This window comes from Pelecanus crispus, chromosome 21 (genome assembly GCF_030463565.1).
Source record: "Pelecanus crispus isolate bPelCri1 chromosome 21, bPelCri1.pri, whole genome shotgun sequence".
Taxonomy (NCBI): Eukaryota; Metazoa; Chordata; class Aves; order Pelecaniformes; family Pelecanidae; genus Pelecanus; species Pelecanus crispus.
In genome coordinates, this window is record NC_134663.1 from 3,426,656 (window position 1) to 3,446,354 (window position 19,699).

At 40.9% G+C, this 19,699-nt stretch overlaps 1 protein-coding gene across 1 annotated transcript in view; it reads left to right on the plus strand.

Moving 5' to 3' along the window:
- The window catches only part of DOCK5 (dedicator of cytokinesis 5), a 64,153-nt gene that overhangs the window by 34,315 nt on the left and 10,139 nt on the right, over positions 1-19,699 (plus strand). The window contains 18 exon segments of the mRNA XM_009483902.2: positions 83-178; positions 1,100-1,198; positions 3,927-4,021; positions 5,093-5,171; positions 5,715-5,815; positions 6,892-6,950; positions 7,439-7,593; positions 9,230-9,315; positions 9,871-10,027; positions 10,585-10,625; positions 10,738-10,828; positions 11,733-11,852; positions 13,257-13,346; positions 14,134-14,238; positions 15,585-15,726; positions 18,009-18,090; positions 18,294-18,378; positions 19,169-19,255. Of these exon segments, the coding sequence (XP_009482177.2) occupies positions 83-178; positions 1,100-1,198; positions 3,927-4,021; positions 5,093-5,171; positions 5,715-5,815; positions 6,892-6,950; positions 7,439-7,593; positions 9,230-9,315; positions 9,871-10,027; positions 10,585-10,625; positions 10,738-10,828; positions 11,733-11,852; positions 13,257-13,346; positions 14,134-14,238; positions 15,585-15,726; positions 18,009-18,090; positions 18,294-18,378; positions 19,169-19,255 (1,770 nt within the window).

Here is a 19,699-nt window from a genome sequence, read left to right on the forward strand (position 1 = left end):
GCAGTTCTCCCACACAGGGAGCACTCTATAGAACAGTATACATTAAGAATTGTCTCAAATTTTCCTTATTGAATGTCGCCAGGGGCCCACTGCTGTCCACATCCAGCTGATCATGGAACGCCTGCTAAGGAGAATAAACCGCACAGTGATTGGAATGAGCAGACAGTCTCCACACATTGTGAGAGCCTTTTACTTGCTTCAGTTATTACTTTACCATTTGTTATAGTGGAATTTATTCTCCTGGGAGATTTCAGTGTGTAGCAGTGGTTTATGAAATCATCTTTCCGTTTCCTGCAGGGCTTCTGTGCCACTAAAACATGGCTTTTGGTGGTTTTCTGAGACCAGGTATTAGGATACAAATTGTCCTGTTCCAGCAGCAGTTTGAACTGAGTCACAGTTGGCTGTGATTTCAAGTTCCTTTGGGCCCTTGTGCACAGCGACTTTGGTTTCAGTGCAGTTTTTAATACACAAGGAGTCTTTGAAAAAATGCTCTTTTGTCACCTTGGCTGAATAGGATTAAATGCTGGAGGACGAGGCATCTATCTCTAAGGGGCATTTCTGACTACTGTGTGGCATCGTAAAAGGTGTAAGCAAGTTGGTATGTCTTCATTTTCTCTGTACTTCATGTACAGAAAGATGGAAAAATCGAGAGCTGGGCGTATATACCAGTATCTTTCTTTTGTTAACTCTAAGGTCAAGTTAATGCTATTACCAATATGTCAGCCATGAGAGTTACAGTTGGCCATAGTAAATTTGAAAATCATAGAGCCATTTAGGTTGGAAGAGACCCTTAAGATACAATGAAGTGGTTCATACACATACATATATTCCACTGTTTTGAGGATGTGTTTTTCTGGCAAATTGTGATCCCTGGGGAGAAAGAAAGCTATACCTGGACTTCATACTTGAAATTTAGGAAGTCTTGGCTGGTTTGGGGTAGAGGGCGAAACAGTCAGACAGGCTGATGTCGGGACATAGATGAGCGGGATTGTGATCAGTGATATTTGATTAGGCAGAACTCTGAAAGCATATGCCACGCTTTGAACTTACAGTGCTTAATACAGGAAAATAACCAAATGTTTTGTTTTTCCTATTCCAGGGTATTTTTGTGGCCTGCATGACAGCCATCCTGAGGCAGATGGATGATTTCCATTACAACCATTACATCGATACTTTCAAAACCAGGCAGGACATTATCGTAAGTCAGCCTGGCTGGGGGATTAGCTCAGTCCATAAAGAATTACACTCTGCTTCTGAAAGGTCATTTCAAGTTACTGTATTCAGTTTGGAGTCATTATACTGCATTCATCAGCAATGACTTACGGGCACCTAATGCCACAGCCACTGGGGATACATTCACATCACCCCTGCTGGGTATACACAGCGGATGTTGCTGGCTCAGTAGAGCCTGAGAATAGTATTTGTAGCATTGAGTAAAAACACATTTAATGACCGTTTAAGTCTGTGCAAGTAAAAAGTCAGGAACCAGAAGAGTGAATAAAGATGAAAAGGAAAAGCATTTTCCCCTCTCTTGCTCTCACTGTATCTATTTGTGATCCTATTCTTTATCTACTACTTTCTAATTCTTTCTCCTCCTCTAGAGTTTAATTAAATGCTTTAGTCTTGCTTTAGTGGGCAGCAATGCAAATAGTTCTCTCCACGTTAAAAACTGTGTACAGTTTATGTCCCCAAGGACTTTCAATATGAAACCAGCTGAAACATTAGGGTTTTTTTTTTTTGGGGGGGTCCCTTAGAATTAACAGCTCAGTCCAGATTTTTCCCCAGACTGCCCAGAACAACTCAGAACAAAAATGAGTGTCTGTGCAACTCTCTGAAACATGACACGGCAACTGTTCTGGCTTTTTTTGTCCCCATACTCCTTGTTTTGCAACTTAGAAGTACTTGCTTATTTAGGTACTCGCTGGGGAAGAGCCTGGAGTTGTGTTCTTCCTATAAAAGCTAGATTGAAAACCACAAGAAGGTGTTTGTAATTCATTTTCGATAGCAAGGTGATCTCTCTTTCCCCATGCAGCTGGAATTGCTTGCTATCTGTTGAGCAACATAGCCACCTACAGGACACACACATTTCTGTCCCTTCTGCATCTAAAAGGCCACTTGGCTGCATTATCTGTAGAGAGCATCTACTTTTAGAATTGCTTTTTATATTACCCGAATAATTTTTTGTGAAGGAAGTAAAACTAAAATGGAATAGATTCAGGAATTCTGCTAGTGTTCATGAATTGAGTGAGTGAAAAGTTTTCCAGCAGGGTTGTGTAGAAATACTGTGTCTGAGGAAGAAGGTTGCTAGGAAGACAAATCTGATGGATTTTGGAAAAAAGGTAGATTCAAGGCAAAATTGAAACAAATTTTATGTTGAGTGGGCCTCAATTCAGAATTTTTTCTTTTTCCTGAAGAGCAGTTGAGCTAGTAGGAGACCATTGTAACTTAAGTTCAAGGTAAGGTTAAACAGGTGCTCAAAAGCTTTCCTGAAATGTAAACTTAGTTTGAGGCTCAGCTTGCAAGCTGAAGATGTCTTCTTTTGCCCTGTAGTGCTGCATTTTCTGACTCAAGCAGGAGAATATTTCTTCTGTGTTTCAGTGCGTATACATAAATTTTCTACGTGAAGACATATCAAGAAGGTGAATTATGTAATCATTAAAACTACCTGCATATCATTTAAGCAGATACTGATTGAAAATAGCAATTCGTAATCTAATTTTTACAAATCCTTAAATGTACAGAAGCAAGCCCACATTTGTGGTGGTGTAGTAGTTGTTAATGCCAATAGAACATTGCATTTTGTTTTACTGCAATAATGCTTTTTATTTTTGTTGCTTATTCTTGGGTTTTATTTGTTTTGGTATTTTCAGCCCTGGCATTGCATCATTACTTGGTTGTTATAAGTTAATTCATATCTTCAAGGTGCCCCAAGTCAAGTCCAAACCTTTCTGTCAAGCTCTGATTTAATAACACCTGAAGGATTTTTACTGAGGCAGCACCAAATGCCCATTTCTCTCTCTACATTGATGTTGCTTGCCAGTTCCTTAGAGCAAGCCATTCAGCTCAATGGAAATTTTTTTTTTTTTTTTTTTTTTTGCTGGTGATCTTTGCAAGGTGATGATTTTTCATGTGACCTTCTTTGTGTCCCTCTCATTTTTGGATACTAATGTGCTGTCTTTGTAGAGAATAGAATCCATTTAAATGCTCATAGGTAGCATTTATATCTGTAGAGACTACAATATGGAGATCAATATTCTTGATACTACCTTCTTTTGCTCACCTCTCTTCTTTTTCCTTTTCCTTTTTTCTTATTCTACAATTCAACCCTACCTTGCCCAAGTCTTAAGGTGTGATAAAGCTTTGTTTGGAGCAGTTTAGTATTTGTACAAAAAGTGTCTTTTCTACAGTAATGTTGGAAACCATGTGTCTGACAGCATGTTCACTACCTCTGTTTAACTGCCCTTCTTAAACTGGACCAGAAAAGACTTTACTTGGGGAAGTGAAAATAAATTACAATTTCCATCTTTATAGAAGATACTGCATAGGGCTGTTACTGTCATCATCCAGACGTTTGGAAGCAAGTCCTTGAGTATTGGTTTTGCTTTTTAATCCAGCTTGTGCACCAGAACTCCCTACAACACAGCTTAATTCAAAACAGTAAAGACAGGTTTAATTAAAGAGATCAACATGTTCTTTGGAATTATTTCTCCTTCTGTAATTGAATGGATGAGATGTCAGAAATAATTTAGTTACTGGAATATACCCACACAATAAGAGATCCTTCTTAGGAGGTACAGTGTACTGATTGCTAATTAGTGCAGTTGTTAATCAATGCAATTGCAAACATTTGCATTTCGCTGTATTTTCCTGTGGTTAAAAGACTACCATATTCAACTTGATGGGCTGTGTTTTTTATTTTCCAACAGGACTTCCTGATGGAAACATTCATTATGTTTAAGGATCTGATTGGAAAAAATGTCTATGCAAGTGACTGGATGGTCATGAACATGATGCAGAGCAGGTACTGCTGCTATTTGAAGTCTTGCTGCTGCTTTGGAGCCTTTCTGGTTCTGAACGGAGGGCGACTCACAAGCAGGCTTGCAAATCACTGGAGTTACGTAGGCTTATTTTCTCTTGCAATTTCAGGGTGATTTAAATTAGATTTTGGTAAATTGTAGTGCCTGCACATTTCTGTTGATGGAACTGGAAATCTTTCTTCTCCTGCCCGAAGGCACACAATCAAAACCGTGCAGTCTTTCATCCGGTCACTTACCTGCTGGAGAGTGCAACGTAAATCAGAGAAGCCTTTTTGGTTTCAATTCTGAGGGAATCACATGGCAAACATAAAGCCAGAGTTGGACATAAGTGTGGTCTAGGGTTTAGGCCTGTGCTGGCCTGTAAACTAGAACTATCCAGGTTTCGCTTCTGTCCTCTGCTGTGGGCTTTGGCCTTGTGTGAGTCAGTCTCTCCTGCTAAGTCTGTACAATTTGAGTGGCTTTGGCTCGCTATCTGTCTGCTGTGCTAGGTAGCAAAGCGTGGCCAAAGCCTGCTCTCCATGACACAGCAGGGCCTGCACGCCTGTGAGTTTAATGTCCCCACAGACTGTATCAACAGAACTGGGGACAGAATGAAGAAACAAGCAGCATGTAACTCCTGTTTGCATGGCACAGTCATGCAAGTCATCTTCAAAATGGAGGCAGCGTAGCTCCACCGTGTCGTAGGGGTGCAGTGTGGAGAAGGACATGAAAGTGGCAAGTTATGTGAATGCTTCAGTGATGTGGATAGGCTAAATTTAAGAGAAGCTACTGTCTGGAATGACACTGCACTGTCAAAGAGATTAGATGACCCAAAGAGTGTTTTGTTTTTCATCTGCCTCCAGTCAAGGTTTCTTTTGTTCGGAAACAGAGGAATACCTTTTCCTGAATGTCCCTCTACTGGGAAAAAGGAGAAAATAACATTATAGAGGAATACCTGTCTTGCTTGGGAGCATCTATTCTTGTCTCCTGAGCTTACACGTAGGAGTCGTAAACCCAGAACCGCAATGTTATTTTTCCAAGAGCCACCTTTTATATGATGTTTTTATCTCTTCCAGAGTTTTTCTCCGAGCAGTGAACCAATTTACCTCTGTACTCAACCGTTTCTTTCTGGATCAAGCAAATTTTGAACTCCAGGTAATAGTTCCATTGTTTCTGGGTTTTCTTATGGACCCCAGTCATGAAAGGCAGGAAGAGCAAATCAATCCCACTGACAGATTTGTTGATACGGAGCATGCCTGTGGAAAATGCCCATAGTCTTTTATAGAAAAGCAGCAGAATGCAAAGCGGTTCTGAATTACAGAACTGTGGTAGTGCAGCAATAAGTTGCAAGCAAATGCAACCACTGCAGGCTTTACAAGGTCAAGTTGAGCAGTATGCTGACTATAGCTGACTTGTGCTTGACGAGTTCTTAACAAAATACTGTATGGGTGTACCCACTGTCACTTCCTTTGGTTGGAAAGTATAAACAAAAAGGACTGAGAAATTTTAAGTTGCTGTATGCTTCTGGCTTGCGTGCTGTGGCTGAGAGCACAGACTCATCTACCAGCTCACTGTTGGTACACTTCCTCATTAGCACTTGCCTGGGAGATTACAGCATTTGGGGCTGTGTAGCTCTGTTGTGCTGGTGGTTGTTTTTCCTTTGTCTTCTCCTGTTTCAGACTTATTTCTCTTCCACAGCTCTGGAATAACTATTTCCATTTGGCAGTGGCCTTTCTCACTCATGAATCCCTCCAGCTGGAGACCTTCTCACAAGCCAAACGCAACAAAATTATCAAGAAGTGAGTTTGCATTTAAAAAGTTGCCAGGCCTTTTTGCTTTTAAGAAGCTTCATTTGTACTGTTCCAGACATATCCCGTACAATCTTAGAATGAGATGAACCATGTCATGGAAGTGCTTGATTAATGAATGATGATAAAGAGGGGAGGGGTGACTAGGACAGATGTCAGGTCTTTACACTGTGGATGTCTAAGTCTGGTCAGACAGATCCTGAGCTGTTTGAGCTCAATTTAAGCATCTTGCCAAAAGATTGTTTCTGCTGTAAGGTCTGTAACAGAAGGCTTGCGGTAGTTCCCAAAGCAATACCTTATGCAATTCCTCGGCCATTATATAAGGTAGGTAAGCAAGAATCCTAAAAGCCCTGCAACTTTTTAGTCCCCTCTCTTTGTTTTTTCTGTTTTGAAAGTGAGAGCAGTTCAGAGGCATTCATCATCCCAGAAGCAGTAATTTTTAGTAACTTGGCCAAATTCACAAAGACACTGAACAGCTTTTACTTCTGCATTTAGCTAGAATCAAGGGCCTAAATATATTTGTAGATCTTGACATAGAATTTTGTTAGGGCATACATAGTTAATGTTTGCCATCTTTTTTCTGCAATAATGAGGGATTTAAGAAGCCTGGTAATTAAATATTCTTGCATTCTCTCGATGTCAGCAGTTAAAGCTTTAGGGAAAAACACCAAATACAACAAAATTTTTGGTAGAATCGCGTGAAGCAGCGCGACTGCAGCTTTATTCTGTTCTCAGGGAGTCTGCAGTCTTCTGCCATAATGGCACATGGCCATTCTGTTCCTCTGTGCATTGAGCATTAGTGCTGGGCAGGGTAAGGAAGAAAAAAGATGAGGTGAACATCTAACAAAAGGTATGTAATACTGAGAACTTATTGGTAGACTCTTAGTATGGAAGACAGTCTGTGAGACCCCTTGGTGTACGTGCCCAGCATATTCAGGTTTGTGTGTGGTGGGGTTTTTTTAAGGAGAGGGTAATAGATTTCTGTGGTTTTGCCATTAAATTTCTTCAGCAGCTTTGCAAAGGTAATGTCAGTGCGTAATCTTTTTCTTTCTAATACATTTTTCTAGGTATGGGGACATGAGGAAAGAAATTGGCTTTAAAATAAGGGATATGTGGTATAACCTGGGTGAGTTCCAGCCAAAGAATTATCTTTATTGAAGCTGTCAAGCTGGGTTTCAAATCCTTTATTTCTTTATAAAAGCTGCTCATGTTTAATGTGGGGAAATACACTTAAGGTTCAGCTGTTTTAGAGCACAAAATCTCTTTTCCTTCTGTGAATAACTTGCAAAAGCTGATCTTTTCTCACATCAGCTGCTGAGATAATTTCTTAGATTCCTTATAAAGAGTGTTCTACCATATGAAGGACGAGTAGAATTTTTCAGAGAGCCTTTGTGATTTGCAACAACTGCATGCAATTCAGGTCAATTATTTTCTTGGACTGTTCCTGAATTTTGGAGCTGTAACATGTTAATTCTACCTTAAGTAGCCATTATCCATGTAAAATATGCATTCTCAGCAGAATCTGTGTTTTATGGTCTTATACAAATAACGTGCTTAAACATTTGGATATCCAAATCCTGCCATTAGAATGTATTGACTTTGACTTTTTTGCAGGTCCTCACAAAATAAAATTCATTCCAGCAATGGTAGGCCCAATCCTGGAGGTAACCCTGGTCCCAGAGCCTGAGCTACGGAAAGCTACCATTCCCATCTTCTTCGATATGATGCAGTGCGAGTTTAACTTCAGCGGGAACAGAAACTTCCATATGGTAAGGGAGTCTGGTATCTTCAGTACAGATGTTCCGCAGTATGCATTGGACAAGAAGAAGAAGAGAACATTTAAACAAAACAAACCGACCCCCACACACATGAAAAAGCATTGTGCCGGACACTTTGGGAAGTTATTGTTAAGTGGTTTGTAGGAGTCAGGACTCTTCAGTTCTGTCCCTGACTATACCTTTGCATGACTTTGATAATTAATGAATTCCTCTGTTCTCATACCTTTCTGCATTTGCAGATGTGTGAATACCCACATCTAAATTGTGAAGCAATTTGGAGACCCTGAGAGAGTACTCTAAAAAGTCATGTCTATGTACATTTATAATAACAATATAGATTTCCCCCAAGACAGATCTTTGGCTGTAAAATAAGTTACTATAAAGAAAATTGCTGGACAGTCAAGTGTTAGGACTATGTAGTTGCTTACATACTGACTAATCCCTCATTAGCTTAAAATTTGACAACACATTTGTGAATACTGATGACACCATTATGGAAAGGAGAACAGCAGTACAAAGGACAGACACAATTTGCTTGAGGCTGCACAAGTAAAAGGACAGAGAAGGGAACAGGACCTGTGCCCCTGAGTTCCAATCCTGTGCTAATTTCACCAGAAGTTACCTTTTATTGCTACTGAGAAAGCACCAGAAAGTAAGGAAGGAAAAAGACAATCTTCGATTTTGCCCTGAGCTTAAGTTTTCACTGCAGTTTCTAAGGACTTATTCTTCCAGCTTTCCTCTGGGGATATCAGGCATTAACATCTCAACTGGCAGGCAGGGGACACTGTAGTTGTGCTGTAGACAGTCTTCTCCCTGGAGATAGGTAGGAGCCATCCATCCAAAAGGCAGCCACCTTGGCATTTCAGACTGTTGTCAAATGTGACGTGCATCTCCCTAAGCACCATCACACCAGCTTAGACCCCAGCTTCAGTGTGCACATGGGACCTTTCTTCCCTTGGGGTCATCAGTCTTTCATGTGGTTGGCCCCAGAGTCTCAGGGATTTTTGGAATCAGTAGAAGGAAACAGCATGTGTGTGGCATGGATTTTCCATTCCAGTGGTATTTATATGCTAGCTACGGTTACAACTGAGACTATGTACTTGACCTGCTTGCACATAACAGGGCATACCTTCATGGCTAGACAGCTAATCACACAGGATGTGGTTCTTGCAACGTGAGAAGATGCTTTAATTAGTAGTCACAAGCGTTTATGATGGCCAGAGAGTTGTGACTTGCCCTTGAACTACTACTTGGTAGTAGTTCAGTTTCTTCAAGATGAATGAATGACCATTATCATCTGTGAGCTGGCTGCTAAGATGCTTCTCTGTCCTAGCAAAACCGACCTGCTAATGGATGGAGGAGAAGCAGCATTGCCCCAGAGCATGACTTTCCAGTGACTGTAGGATGAGAGAGGGAGGACTTCTATTTCCTTGCTCCAATCTTGTCATCTTGGCTTCTTACTGTTTTTATTCCGCTCCAACAACAAAAGCATCCTCTAGCTTGGCTTGCAAAACTAGTGTCTGATGGCGGGGCAGTTCAGAAACACTAGCCACAAGCATTACTAATGTTCAGACCACACTGTTGAGAGTTGACATCTATTTGACTGTGGGTTTTTTTGCCTTTTCAGTTTGAAAACGAGTTGATAACCAAGCTGGACCAGGAAGTGGAGGGTGGCCGAGGGGACGAACAGTACAAGATTTTGCTGGAGAAACTGTAAGTTTTGTAAAGAAGATGGAGGGTCTTTTTTACAGCTTAGCTGGCTATTTTTCTAATGCAAAGCAGCCCTAATTCATTACTCAGTAAATAGGGAGACAGTGCAGTTGACAGTTGATCTTAATGCTATATGGGTATTCTGAGACTGATTGCCTTAAAATGATGCTTTTATTCTGGAGCAGCAACTTGCACACCTACCCTAAACTTGGAGAAGAATGCCTAGAGGCAGGTGCCAAACTGGCAATGGGGTGGTAAGTGGAAAAGCTCGAGAACAGCAGGCTCAGAGTAGAAGCAAAATCAGGGCCTTCTTTCAGCACCAAGAGCAGAACCCAGGTTTTTGATCAACAAGGCAGGCTTTGACCTGCCTGACTTGGGTGTCTTAGGTCTGTGGGTGCGGTGGGCTGTGCTGTTCTGCACTGTGAGAGTCTCTGTTCAGGAAGCATTTTGACTCTGTTAGCTGAGTGGCTGTTTAGGTAACTCACACTGAAGTTCTGCTTACCACCACTCGGAACCGTAACTGAGTATTCCCTTCCCTCTCCCTGGGTATATCTGCAGCCTCCTGGAGCACTGTCGGAAGCATAAATATTTGTCCACTTCTGGAGAAGTGTTTGCTTTGCTGGTCAGCAGCCTGTTGGAGAACCTGCTGGACTACAGGACAATCATGCATGATGAAAGCAAGGAGAACCGCATGAGCTGCACTGTCAATGTGCTGGTATGGGGAAGGCTGGATTTGCATATGGGTGCTTCTTTACTGACCTGGCTTTTGTGGGTTCTGAAGGACTTTTTTTTTTTTTTTTTTTTTGGTAAGATTTTAAGTAATTCTTTATGCCATTTCTGGTTATGATGGGCCTAAACCAGGCTACCAGCCATTGATAGCTCTAAAATGTAGAAAGATATACAGTCCAAAATCAAGTCACCTGGCTGGTCCTTGTCTACATGGTAATCTGAAGCCCTGAAATACAGGCAGGAAAGATGGCTAGCTGATAGTTTGGGAAATGAGAGCTTAAGTCCCTGTTTCACTGCAAAGAGTCTGTATAACTTTGGACAAGTCACTGTCTCTCTCTTGCTTACCCCTTTTCTAGAGGTGATAATAGCCCCACCTTACGTTAAAGGAATGGTTGCAGGGATGTCTGCACCTAAGTAGGCAAAATGACAGCGAAGATCTTTGAAGTATCTAAAACTGATGCTTAAGTTACTTGTCTAGAGATGATTATGCAAATCCATGGTGGTTTATGTTGTAAAATTTTACTTTTTTTCTATTCTTGGCAGAATTTTTATAAGGAGAAGAAACGAGAGGACATTTATATCAGGTAGGCTGTTTCCCTCCATAAACCTGTATAGAAGCCTTTATTTCTCTTGGTGTTCTGTACACTGATACAGGAGCCCTTCACATCAAGTAACAATTGCTTTTTGTTTATTTAGGTATCTATATAAACTCCGGGACCTGCACACAGACTGTGAGAACTTCACAGAGGCAGCATACACTCTCCTACTCCATGCAGAGCTGCTCCAGGTATTACACTAAAGCCAATTTTAGTTTCCACTGTCAGGGTATGGGTTTTAAATGAAGCACGAACAGCCCAGAATAAACATTCACTTTTTTTTGTTTCCCCTTTAATGTGACTTTGCATTACCTACATTCTAGTGGTCATTAAGGAACTTCACAATTTTGCAAATCGCAGCTAAATGGATGAAAGCAAAAATGTTATTAGCATCAATTTGTTACATACTTTTGGTGAAACAGAGTGCTCTAGTGAGCTGGGAGAAAATGTCCATGTTTGGGGTTGTACACGGTTTGTTTGGTTGGGTTTTTTTTCACTTCTGTGTGAACAGGGTAAAATGCATTAGCCTAAGCCATCTTAATTTGGATTTAAGTCAACCTCTTTTTCTTCCACAGATTGATAAAGCATACACATTCACTTAGTGTCTCAGCATAAGAGCTTAGGCCAAAAATCACACCAGTTTTGCAGATATAATTAAACTTGTATTAACATTTTAAAGTGATTTTTATCTATGACTAAAAAAATTGTACAAGTTCAGATGAATTCTTAAACTGATTTGAAATGAACCTTCTAATGTAGAAAAAAATTTGCACATAACTGAAGCTTTCTGGTTGCTTATGTGTGTAGTGAGAGAAAAACATAATCAGGTGTTTTTCTGAGCAGCTGGCTGGTGTGTTTTAAGAAGCTACTGCGTACTGACTACGCGTTATTCTAACGACGCTGCTGAGATGCAATGTTTGTGTGTGTGTGCCTAGTTAACATTAGTCAGCTCAGCTTATATCACCCTCCTTTTGCATTGATGACGGATTTGTCTTGAATGCATCCCTGCAGAAGGTGAGTCTATCCCCTGTGAGGATTTGTTAATCTGAAAATGTTCTAGTTCTTTCAACTTGGCCTTTTTTTCCTCTGTACTAGTGGTCTGAGAAGCCATGTGTCCCTCATCTCCTGCAGAGGGACAGCTACTATGTCTACTCACAGCAGGAACTCAAGGAAAAACTCTACCAAGAAATTATCTCCTTCTTTGACAAGGGCAAAGTGAGTGTCTCTGTAGTATTCTACAGTTCGCTGGTAAATACTTGGCTTGGTGAAGGTGTTGTCTCACAAAAGGAGTTCATTACCCGGTGTCAAGGCCGGTAACACTGAGTTGAGATACCGATTTTATTTCATTTCTGCACAGAGATGGGTGCCAGGTGGTAATTCCACAAAGCTAGCACCCTGAACAAGACTTTCTGCGCCTTATTTATACACAAAACTTACAGAGTTAGTAATCATTCTTTTTACGACGACTGATTAGTAATTACCATCCTATCTGCTATTGGTCAACTATATTCTATTTAATTCTAATTCTAATTAGCCTCGCTTGCTATGTAAATTAGCACACATGCTCCTTATGTGTGTGGTGGGGCAAATGTTTTTGGTCCTAAATTGAGTTGGTGGTCGTGATCTCCCCCTGCCGGCATTACCTTTTCCCCAGTTACTGTTTTTTGGCAGTCGTCCAGTTTTTCCGGCACCTGCTGGGGTAGGATGTTCCCTTTGGTCAGTTTGTCAGGACTTCTTCAAGGCCCAGTTCCTCCAGAATGTCTTTGGTTAAAGGATGCTGAATGTTTGTTCTTCTGATTAGGGGTGATTAGGTGTCCTTCGCTTGCCAGCTTAGAAAAACATCTCGGCCTGATACAAAGTTAACGAAGCTTCAGAATTAGCCTTCAACAAAGGTAGCTGGCAGAAGCTGTCAAAACGACTTGTGTTAAAAGCAGACGTGATGCCATATAAGAGGCCTTTGATGCCTAGGCCTGGCTTTTTAATAGAGACCGCGGTACTGGCATGAACAGGGCTGCTATTTGTCCTGGTGGTATTTGAATCCTTCTCTTTCCGTGTTAGTTGAAGAACTAACCTGAAAAACTAACCCTGTTCAGGATACTGGGTAGATGAGAAAACAGTAGGTGTTTTCCTTTCTTTTTTTGGGTGATGGCTTTTGTCAGGTTTTTGCATTGCAGTGAGTATGGCTTGTCTGGCTGACGCTGACCTTGTGGTAGATGGTTCTACCAGGGCTAAACGAGACAAACCCAAGGAAGCCTGATGCAGGGGATGAAGTATTAGTGGAGGAGGAGACCACCTGGGCTTCTCTTGTTTGCTGTTTAGACATGTCCTTCTACCTCTTTCTGCCTCTGTTTTCCCTATGAGGAGTAACAATAGAAACCTTGCTTCGTAAATCACTTTCAGATCATTGAATCAAAAGAGCTGTGTGACTGTAATAATTACTGCAAAAAATGTACAGTGTGGAATTTAAGGGAAAGTTGGCAGTGCATTAAAGTACTGCCTGAATTAAAATCAGCTGAATTTTTTTCTTTACCTGTCTGTGGTAATGAATGCTTTTAACAGAGTCTTTTATTTTACTTGTGCTCTTCTTCCCCCACCTGCCTCCCTTCACCCTTCATGGAGATGTGGGAAAAAGCCATTCAACTAAGCAAAGAGTTGGCTGACATGTATGAAAACAAGGTCTTTGATTATGAGGGACTTGGTAATCTCCTGGTAAGACTTTTTTTCTCCATTTTCAGCAGGCTGCTGACTGCTTTAATTTATATTGTTGAGCAGGGTAAGCCCAAGTTCATTTGTTAAAGACAAACGAACATAACCCCCATGGTTTTGTAAAGCTTAATATTAGAAGAATGTTTTCATAATTTTTTTTAAAGTGTGTGGTTTTGACCTTGTAATTAGCATGACAATATTGTGTGCAGATGTTTAGCATTCTTAGTGTTAATCAAATAAGGTAACATTTGCATGGTGTATTTTCAGGCTCCATAAATCTCATCGCCTTGTTATTTCTGTGATAAAACTACTCTGTGTATGAACACAGAACTATAGAATCATCTTGGTTCTGAATTATATTTTTTAGTGGTTAAAGATGTAACCAGATGGTCTTTATGTTCTTTCATATGAGAATCATCTGCCCAGTTTTATTTCTGCCAGTTCTCTGACATTTGTCACCATTTGTGTCTGCTCAGTTTCAGAACATATTTATTTTTAATTCATGTTGCAATAGTTAAGGATTTTGGGTGTCCTCCTGGAATCCTAAAAAACATGGCATTGTTCTCATGTCTGCAAATCAGGAAATGAAGTTGATTCTGGCCCAGATAAACCAAATATTTAACCAAGTAAATGGATAAGTATGAGATACTGTATCAAAAAAACAATTGTAAAAAGTATTCCGTAGGGGAGAGCGAATAGATCAGGAATTGTCACTGGGAATGTGACCTACAGTCTGGCAGTGTCCTTAAATACTCCAAAGTGAAAATCCCCGCGACTTTTTCTTTTTCAGAAAAAACGAGCTACTTTTTATGAGAATATTATGAAGGCAATGAGACCTCAACCAGAGTACTTTGCTGTTGGATACTATGGTCAGGGTTTCCCCTCTTTCCTCCGGGTAAGAATTCTTCAGCACTCAAGTTCTGGAGTGGTGGGCACCCTAAAAGTCACAACTTTTGCAGAGCTTCCAAGAAAAATCAGATTCCAAACTCCTTTTCATTTGAATGATGCTGAGAGATCTAAATCCCTTAAGTATTACAAAACATTTCAGCATAGAAAAAGAGACAAGTAAGAGACCAGATTTTTTGTGTTAACAGCTTTAATAAAATTAGTGTGCTGCAATAGGATTTGTTCGATGATTGTATGTTCTTACATGGACTTAAACAGAATCTACCTTTTGTATTTGTGCCCCATACACTTCCTCAGAAATATGATTGTTGCCATTAGAAAATATTTAGCTTGTAAAGAAATCATCCCATTGCTTTTCAGCCTGAATCAGCCTAATTTTCAGGACATGGGTCATTTCAGTGCTCAAGCACATTAGTGAGAGTCTGTCCCACACAGAAGAATTAAAATGCAAAGATACTTCCTGTTTGAGATTTGCTGCTAAGCATTGCTGGGTCTGTGCTAGCTATAATGCAAGAATCTAGCCAAAGTGAGTCAGATGGGCAGGGTGTAGCATACTAGAAAATATTCCCAACTATTATTTAAAATTAAGGAACATTTACATTTTCAGGCTGGAGTTGTTTCAAGTTGCTGGTCTTAAATGGAAGCCAAGCTTAATAAAAAAGAAAATGTTAACTTAGGACTGTGGAACTGGATGGCATAGAAGGCTTTCACCTGCAGGTCATGTTTTTAAAACCATCCCTTCCAGAAACCACCACTGCTTGGTGGCCAGTGTGGAAAAACAATTGGCTGTGGCCTGCTGTTAAGTCTGTAGTGCAAAACTGTCATAGCTGGCCATTTTGTTAATGGTAGCTGAAGAGAGTCAGGAATGGAACGGAGGTAAAACTTGTGTCTTTGTGCATAGAGAGATCCCTCGGTTAATTCATACCATAAGTGGTCTGGCAAGGAGCATGCAGTTCCCTGCGTTAAAGAACTTTTTGGGACATGTGTTCCCTTACTTAAAATCAGTCCTCTGACTGAGATTTCATGTGTTGAATGTGTGAGTTCTTAGAGTGCTAGAAAGCATGAACATGTTCAGTAACACTTGTATGTGGAACAGTGAGTTTTCTAGACAAATATGAGGATGCTGTTGCAGGGCCTTGCTCCTGAGAGTTGCTGTGTTGTCATTCTAGCCTGTGTTTCTTCTCTCACGTGTTCTGACTCTGACTCTGTCTCTGTGTAGGGGACAACCCTTCGTATAAACTAGATAGATATCTGAGACTACTCTCTGTATGCTTGGAAAGCTCTTTCTTATTGCTTTGTTTAGTCTTAATTCTCTTTTTTTCCTGCTACCCACAGAATAAAATTTTTATCTACCGTGGCAAAGAGTATGAACGAAGGGAGGACTTCAACCTGAAGCTATTGACCCAGTTTCCTAGCGCAGAGAAGATGACCAGCACTGCCCCTCCAGGAGAAGAGATCAAGTCTTCTCCTAAACAGTGTATCTTTTTGGTTCTAATACATTTTGGCACATTCAAGATCTGCCTCTTTCCTAGAATAAGAGAATTCATAAACAACAATAATAAGCAAGGAACTTATTGCTCCAGGGGGACTTTGAAGGCAGGCACTGGGCATGAAAATAAGATTATCCAGAATTGCAATAGTGAACTTAAACATATTGAAAAAGAGAGACAGCTTGATATTGTCAGATTTAAACGAGTTGCTCTTAACAGGTTGCAGGTCAGGATTTCTTGTGCGTTCTTCTCAAGCAGGTGGTGCTGACTGCTGTAGTATGTATGTGATCCAGTTTGGTATTTCTAGGTGAAAGAGGTAAAATAGAGGCAGTGAAAGTGGGATATAAAGAAAGTGGAAGTATGCTCTCTTCTTGCTTGCAGTTAACTAGCATTTATGAATGTTTCTTTTCTTATTTTTTCTTTATGCTGGTGGAACTCCAAACCGTGTGACACAGCACACCACGAGGCTTACGATCATCTTGCTCTTTGTGAGCGTGACCAAGTACAACCTAGTGAAGATGCTTCAGATTCTTGTTTGTGACTTCCAGTCAGTAGCAGATGTGCTCCTGGAAGATGTACATCGGCAAAAAACAAGTTACTGGACTTCTGGCCTGTGTTATACAGGCTAGACTAGAGAATCTGATGGTCCATTTTGGCCTTAAGAGTCTGTGTACAAAGGCACAACTCAAGCAGTGATACCAGATGCTTCCCTTGCAATAAGCCTGCCAAGCACTAAATCCACATAGGAAATTAAAATTCATTCAAGACCAAACTTGGTATCAAAAAATGCCTCTTCTATTGCTGCTTTGTTTCAGCTACTTCCTTTGCATCTGTTTGTGTTTGTTCTAATGTTTTTGGCTCAAGATGAACCTGAACGGCAAAATTTGGATCCAGATCTGAACTCTTCCAGAAGTTTGGGGGTGTTTGGTTCCGGGCCTTTGGCATAGCCTTATTGTAAAGGGGAGCAGCTGCATAGCTTGGATTTGGTACAGGTTCTTCTCGGACTCTTACAAACACCTTCTGAAAAGATGAGGAGTTTGAGTGCCCAAGTCACTGTTGTGTTAGGCAGAGGTTGATGGTTCTGTAGTTTGTTTTAATTTCATGCTTTTTTAATCTCCGTCTCAGGTTCTTTTTTACTTTTGCTTAGAATCTGTTTCCTTGCTCTTTTACGATAAAAGGCCTTGTTTTTCCTTTGGTTGTTTCGTAATAGTGTACCGGAGATAGTGAGTGAGCTGTACACAGTCTCAGAGAATGCCTACACAGTTAACAGGCAGTCTTCCACCAGTTCTGAACTAGAAGCTCTATAGCATGCTTAGCATGGCATGAAGCCCAAGCTAATAAGCTCTCCTGAGAGAAAGAATATATTAGCTTGGGCTCAGTGCTTGATCTAATGTGGCTATGCGGTTTTGGGTTCAGATTTGGCTAGTATCCATCTGGCTCTTCAGTGCAGGCAGAATGACCTTGCCTTTGCTTTCAAAATACTGTTTAGCACTACCCTCAGTGAAGTAAAGGATGTATGGGGCTACCCTACCCACCAGTAAACATTGCCACTTCAGAGTGCAATTGGCAGGTGATTCACAGAAATAATCTATTAATGTGGGTCAAATTGTTTATGCTTTCCTTTTCCATACAGGTTTTTACTTCTGTAAAGCCTTCAAGAGAGTCCTTAGAACTGTGAAGGAACAACATTTTAAGCTGTTGTGCTTGGGGATGCTATTATTAACTACATTTTTTAAATGTCTGTCATGGTTCACAGTTGCAAAAGCTGAAGATGAAGTAGATGTTCACTGATTTAAAAAAGCCTACTTTCTTCAGTTAGCTTTATTGCACTAAAACTTGGGAGGGAGGGGCGGCTTCACTGTACTGGAAGAATCTGACAAATAACCGTGGGGTGGTGGGCGAGAGAGGAGAGACAGGTGCATCTGTTACAGAACCCAGTGCAGAATCTTGTTTTCCTGCCCCCAAAGTAGAAATCGGTAGCACCCAGGCTTCCCAAGCATTTCACCAGGGAATTTCAATAGTTGGAAGTATTCGTACAGCCCTTATCTTTTTGGGTTTTTAGTTCATGAGTAGCGTACAAACTACAAGAAGCAATATAATGCCTGTGATTTGTTGATAAACTACTAAGTATTTTTCTTCAAACATGACAAGAGCACAGGGAATTGTTGAGAAGTCTGACATTTGATGAAAACAGGAAGGGTATTCTTCTCCCTCTCCTGTTTTCCCAAAAGGATTCATAGTTTTTTCATCCTTAACTATAGCTGCTCAGATGTGCAGTGCTTTATTGTGAAGCCTGTGATGAACCTGCCACCTAATTATAAAGATAAACCTGTTCCTGAACAGATCTTAAAGTAATTTCTTTTCCTTTTCCCTCAGCGTTTCCTCTGTATTTTTCTCAACTAGCCTAGGCACAAGGTGGAGTGCCTTTGTGTGTTGTGTAAATTTGTTTCACAGTCCAGTTCAAATGTGGCTGGTTTTGAGAGGAAACAGAGGAACATTTCTGTAAGGAGGATGGGAGGTGAGAAAACTCACCATTTACTCTGCTTCTTTCTAGCTACTACAGAGCAAACGAGGTACAGCAGTTCACACACTCCCGACCCGTCAGGAAAGGAGAAAAAGATCCAGACAATGAGTTTGCTGTGAGTCCTTTGCTGTTGTTGCCAGCTGGCTTGGGTGTCTGTGCTATGAGAAAATGGTTCTATGCATTTATTTATTTTGTTGGTGGCATTGTGAACAGCACTGTCACAATTGTTTTTTTCCTCCACCTGTGGCAATGCAGTTTTGCTATTAAAATGTAGGAGAAGCAAAGGGCTGCACTTTGCACTGCAATCTTTACATAAACTCAATGTGATAATGTCAGGGGGCTCCGTAGATGAAGTTGTAATGGTCAAAATCCTTGATCTAGAATCCATAAATACTGTGCTGTCTAACCGCAGCTTCCTACAGCGTGCAGCTGTGTGTCTGGTAGGTTGTGGATGATGTAGCTGTCCTTACAGAGGCCAGCCTCTAACCATGAAAGATCAGTTCAACTTCAGGCCAACTTTTAAGATTTACAGTGGAGAGTGAGCCTTGGATGTAGTGTAGTAGCATGTTTCCTTGCTGCCTGTGAGGCGTACTGTTGCTCATGTGTAGTAGTTGAGCATGTTGCATATAACTCTGTCTAAATATGCCGTAATCACAGTGCTGCTAACAGTGGTCCACATGGAGGGTACAGCCTACTGCTGCTAATGTAGATACCGTTTAAATAGTAGAGGTGGTGTCTATTGCCAAAAACACTGGGTTCCATCCCAGCTAGTGAAGGTGAAAGTCATTGTGTAAGTCCTGCCAGCTAGTGCTGAAAGTCTGGTTCCATGCTCTACCGCAGAAGAGAATTGAATTGCAAGACCAATATTTTCCTTACATCTTGGAATTTTTTCCTTCCCTAACTAGAATATGTGGATAGAAAGGACAACCTACACGACAGCGTATTCATTTCCAGGCATCCTCAAGTGGTTTGAAGTCAAACAGATTGCAACGGTGAGTTCTGCATGTGGGCTGGGTTTCATCCCCTCCAATCTTTTGTGGAGTAAAAAGTCTTGAAACAGTTAGGACTGGTCCTTCTGCTATTGGATGTGGCACACCAATCACTTCTGCTTCAGCTAAAAGCAAATGTGTATCTTCTTTGATGTGCTTGTCTTCTTATGCCATTCTGCTCTACCCAAGGCAGCAAAGTTCTGCGTTGACTGTATAATGCTTGGGAGAGTGGTTACCTCTGTAACATACTCCAGAGTCAGCAGCCAAGTCCTAAACTGTTGTTCCTTCAGGTTAAGGTATAAGATCGTTCTTGTGCTCATCTCTGATAGTTAGCACAGGGGACCAAAATTTTGGATTTTGGACCCCCTGTGTAAGGTGGTTAGCACAGGGGGTCCAAAATCCTCTGCTGGAAACTACTAGGCTGCCATTCATATATGAGGAGTTGCT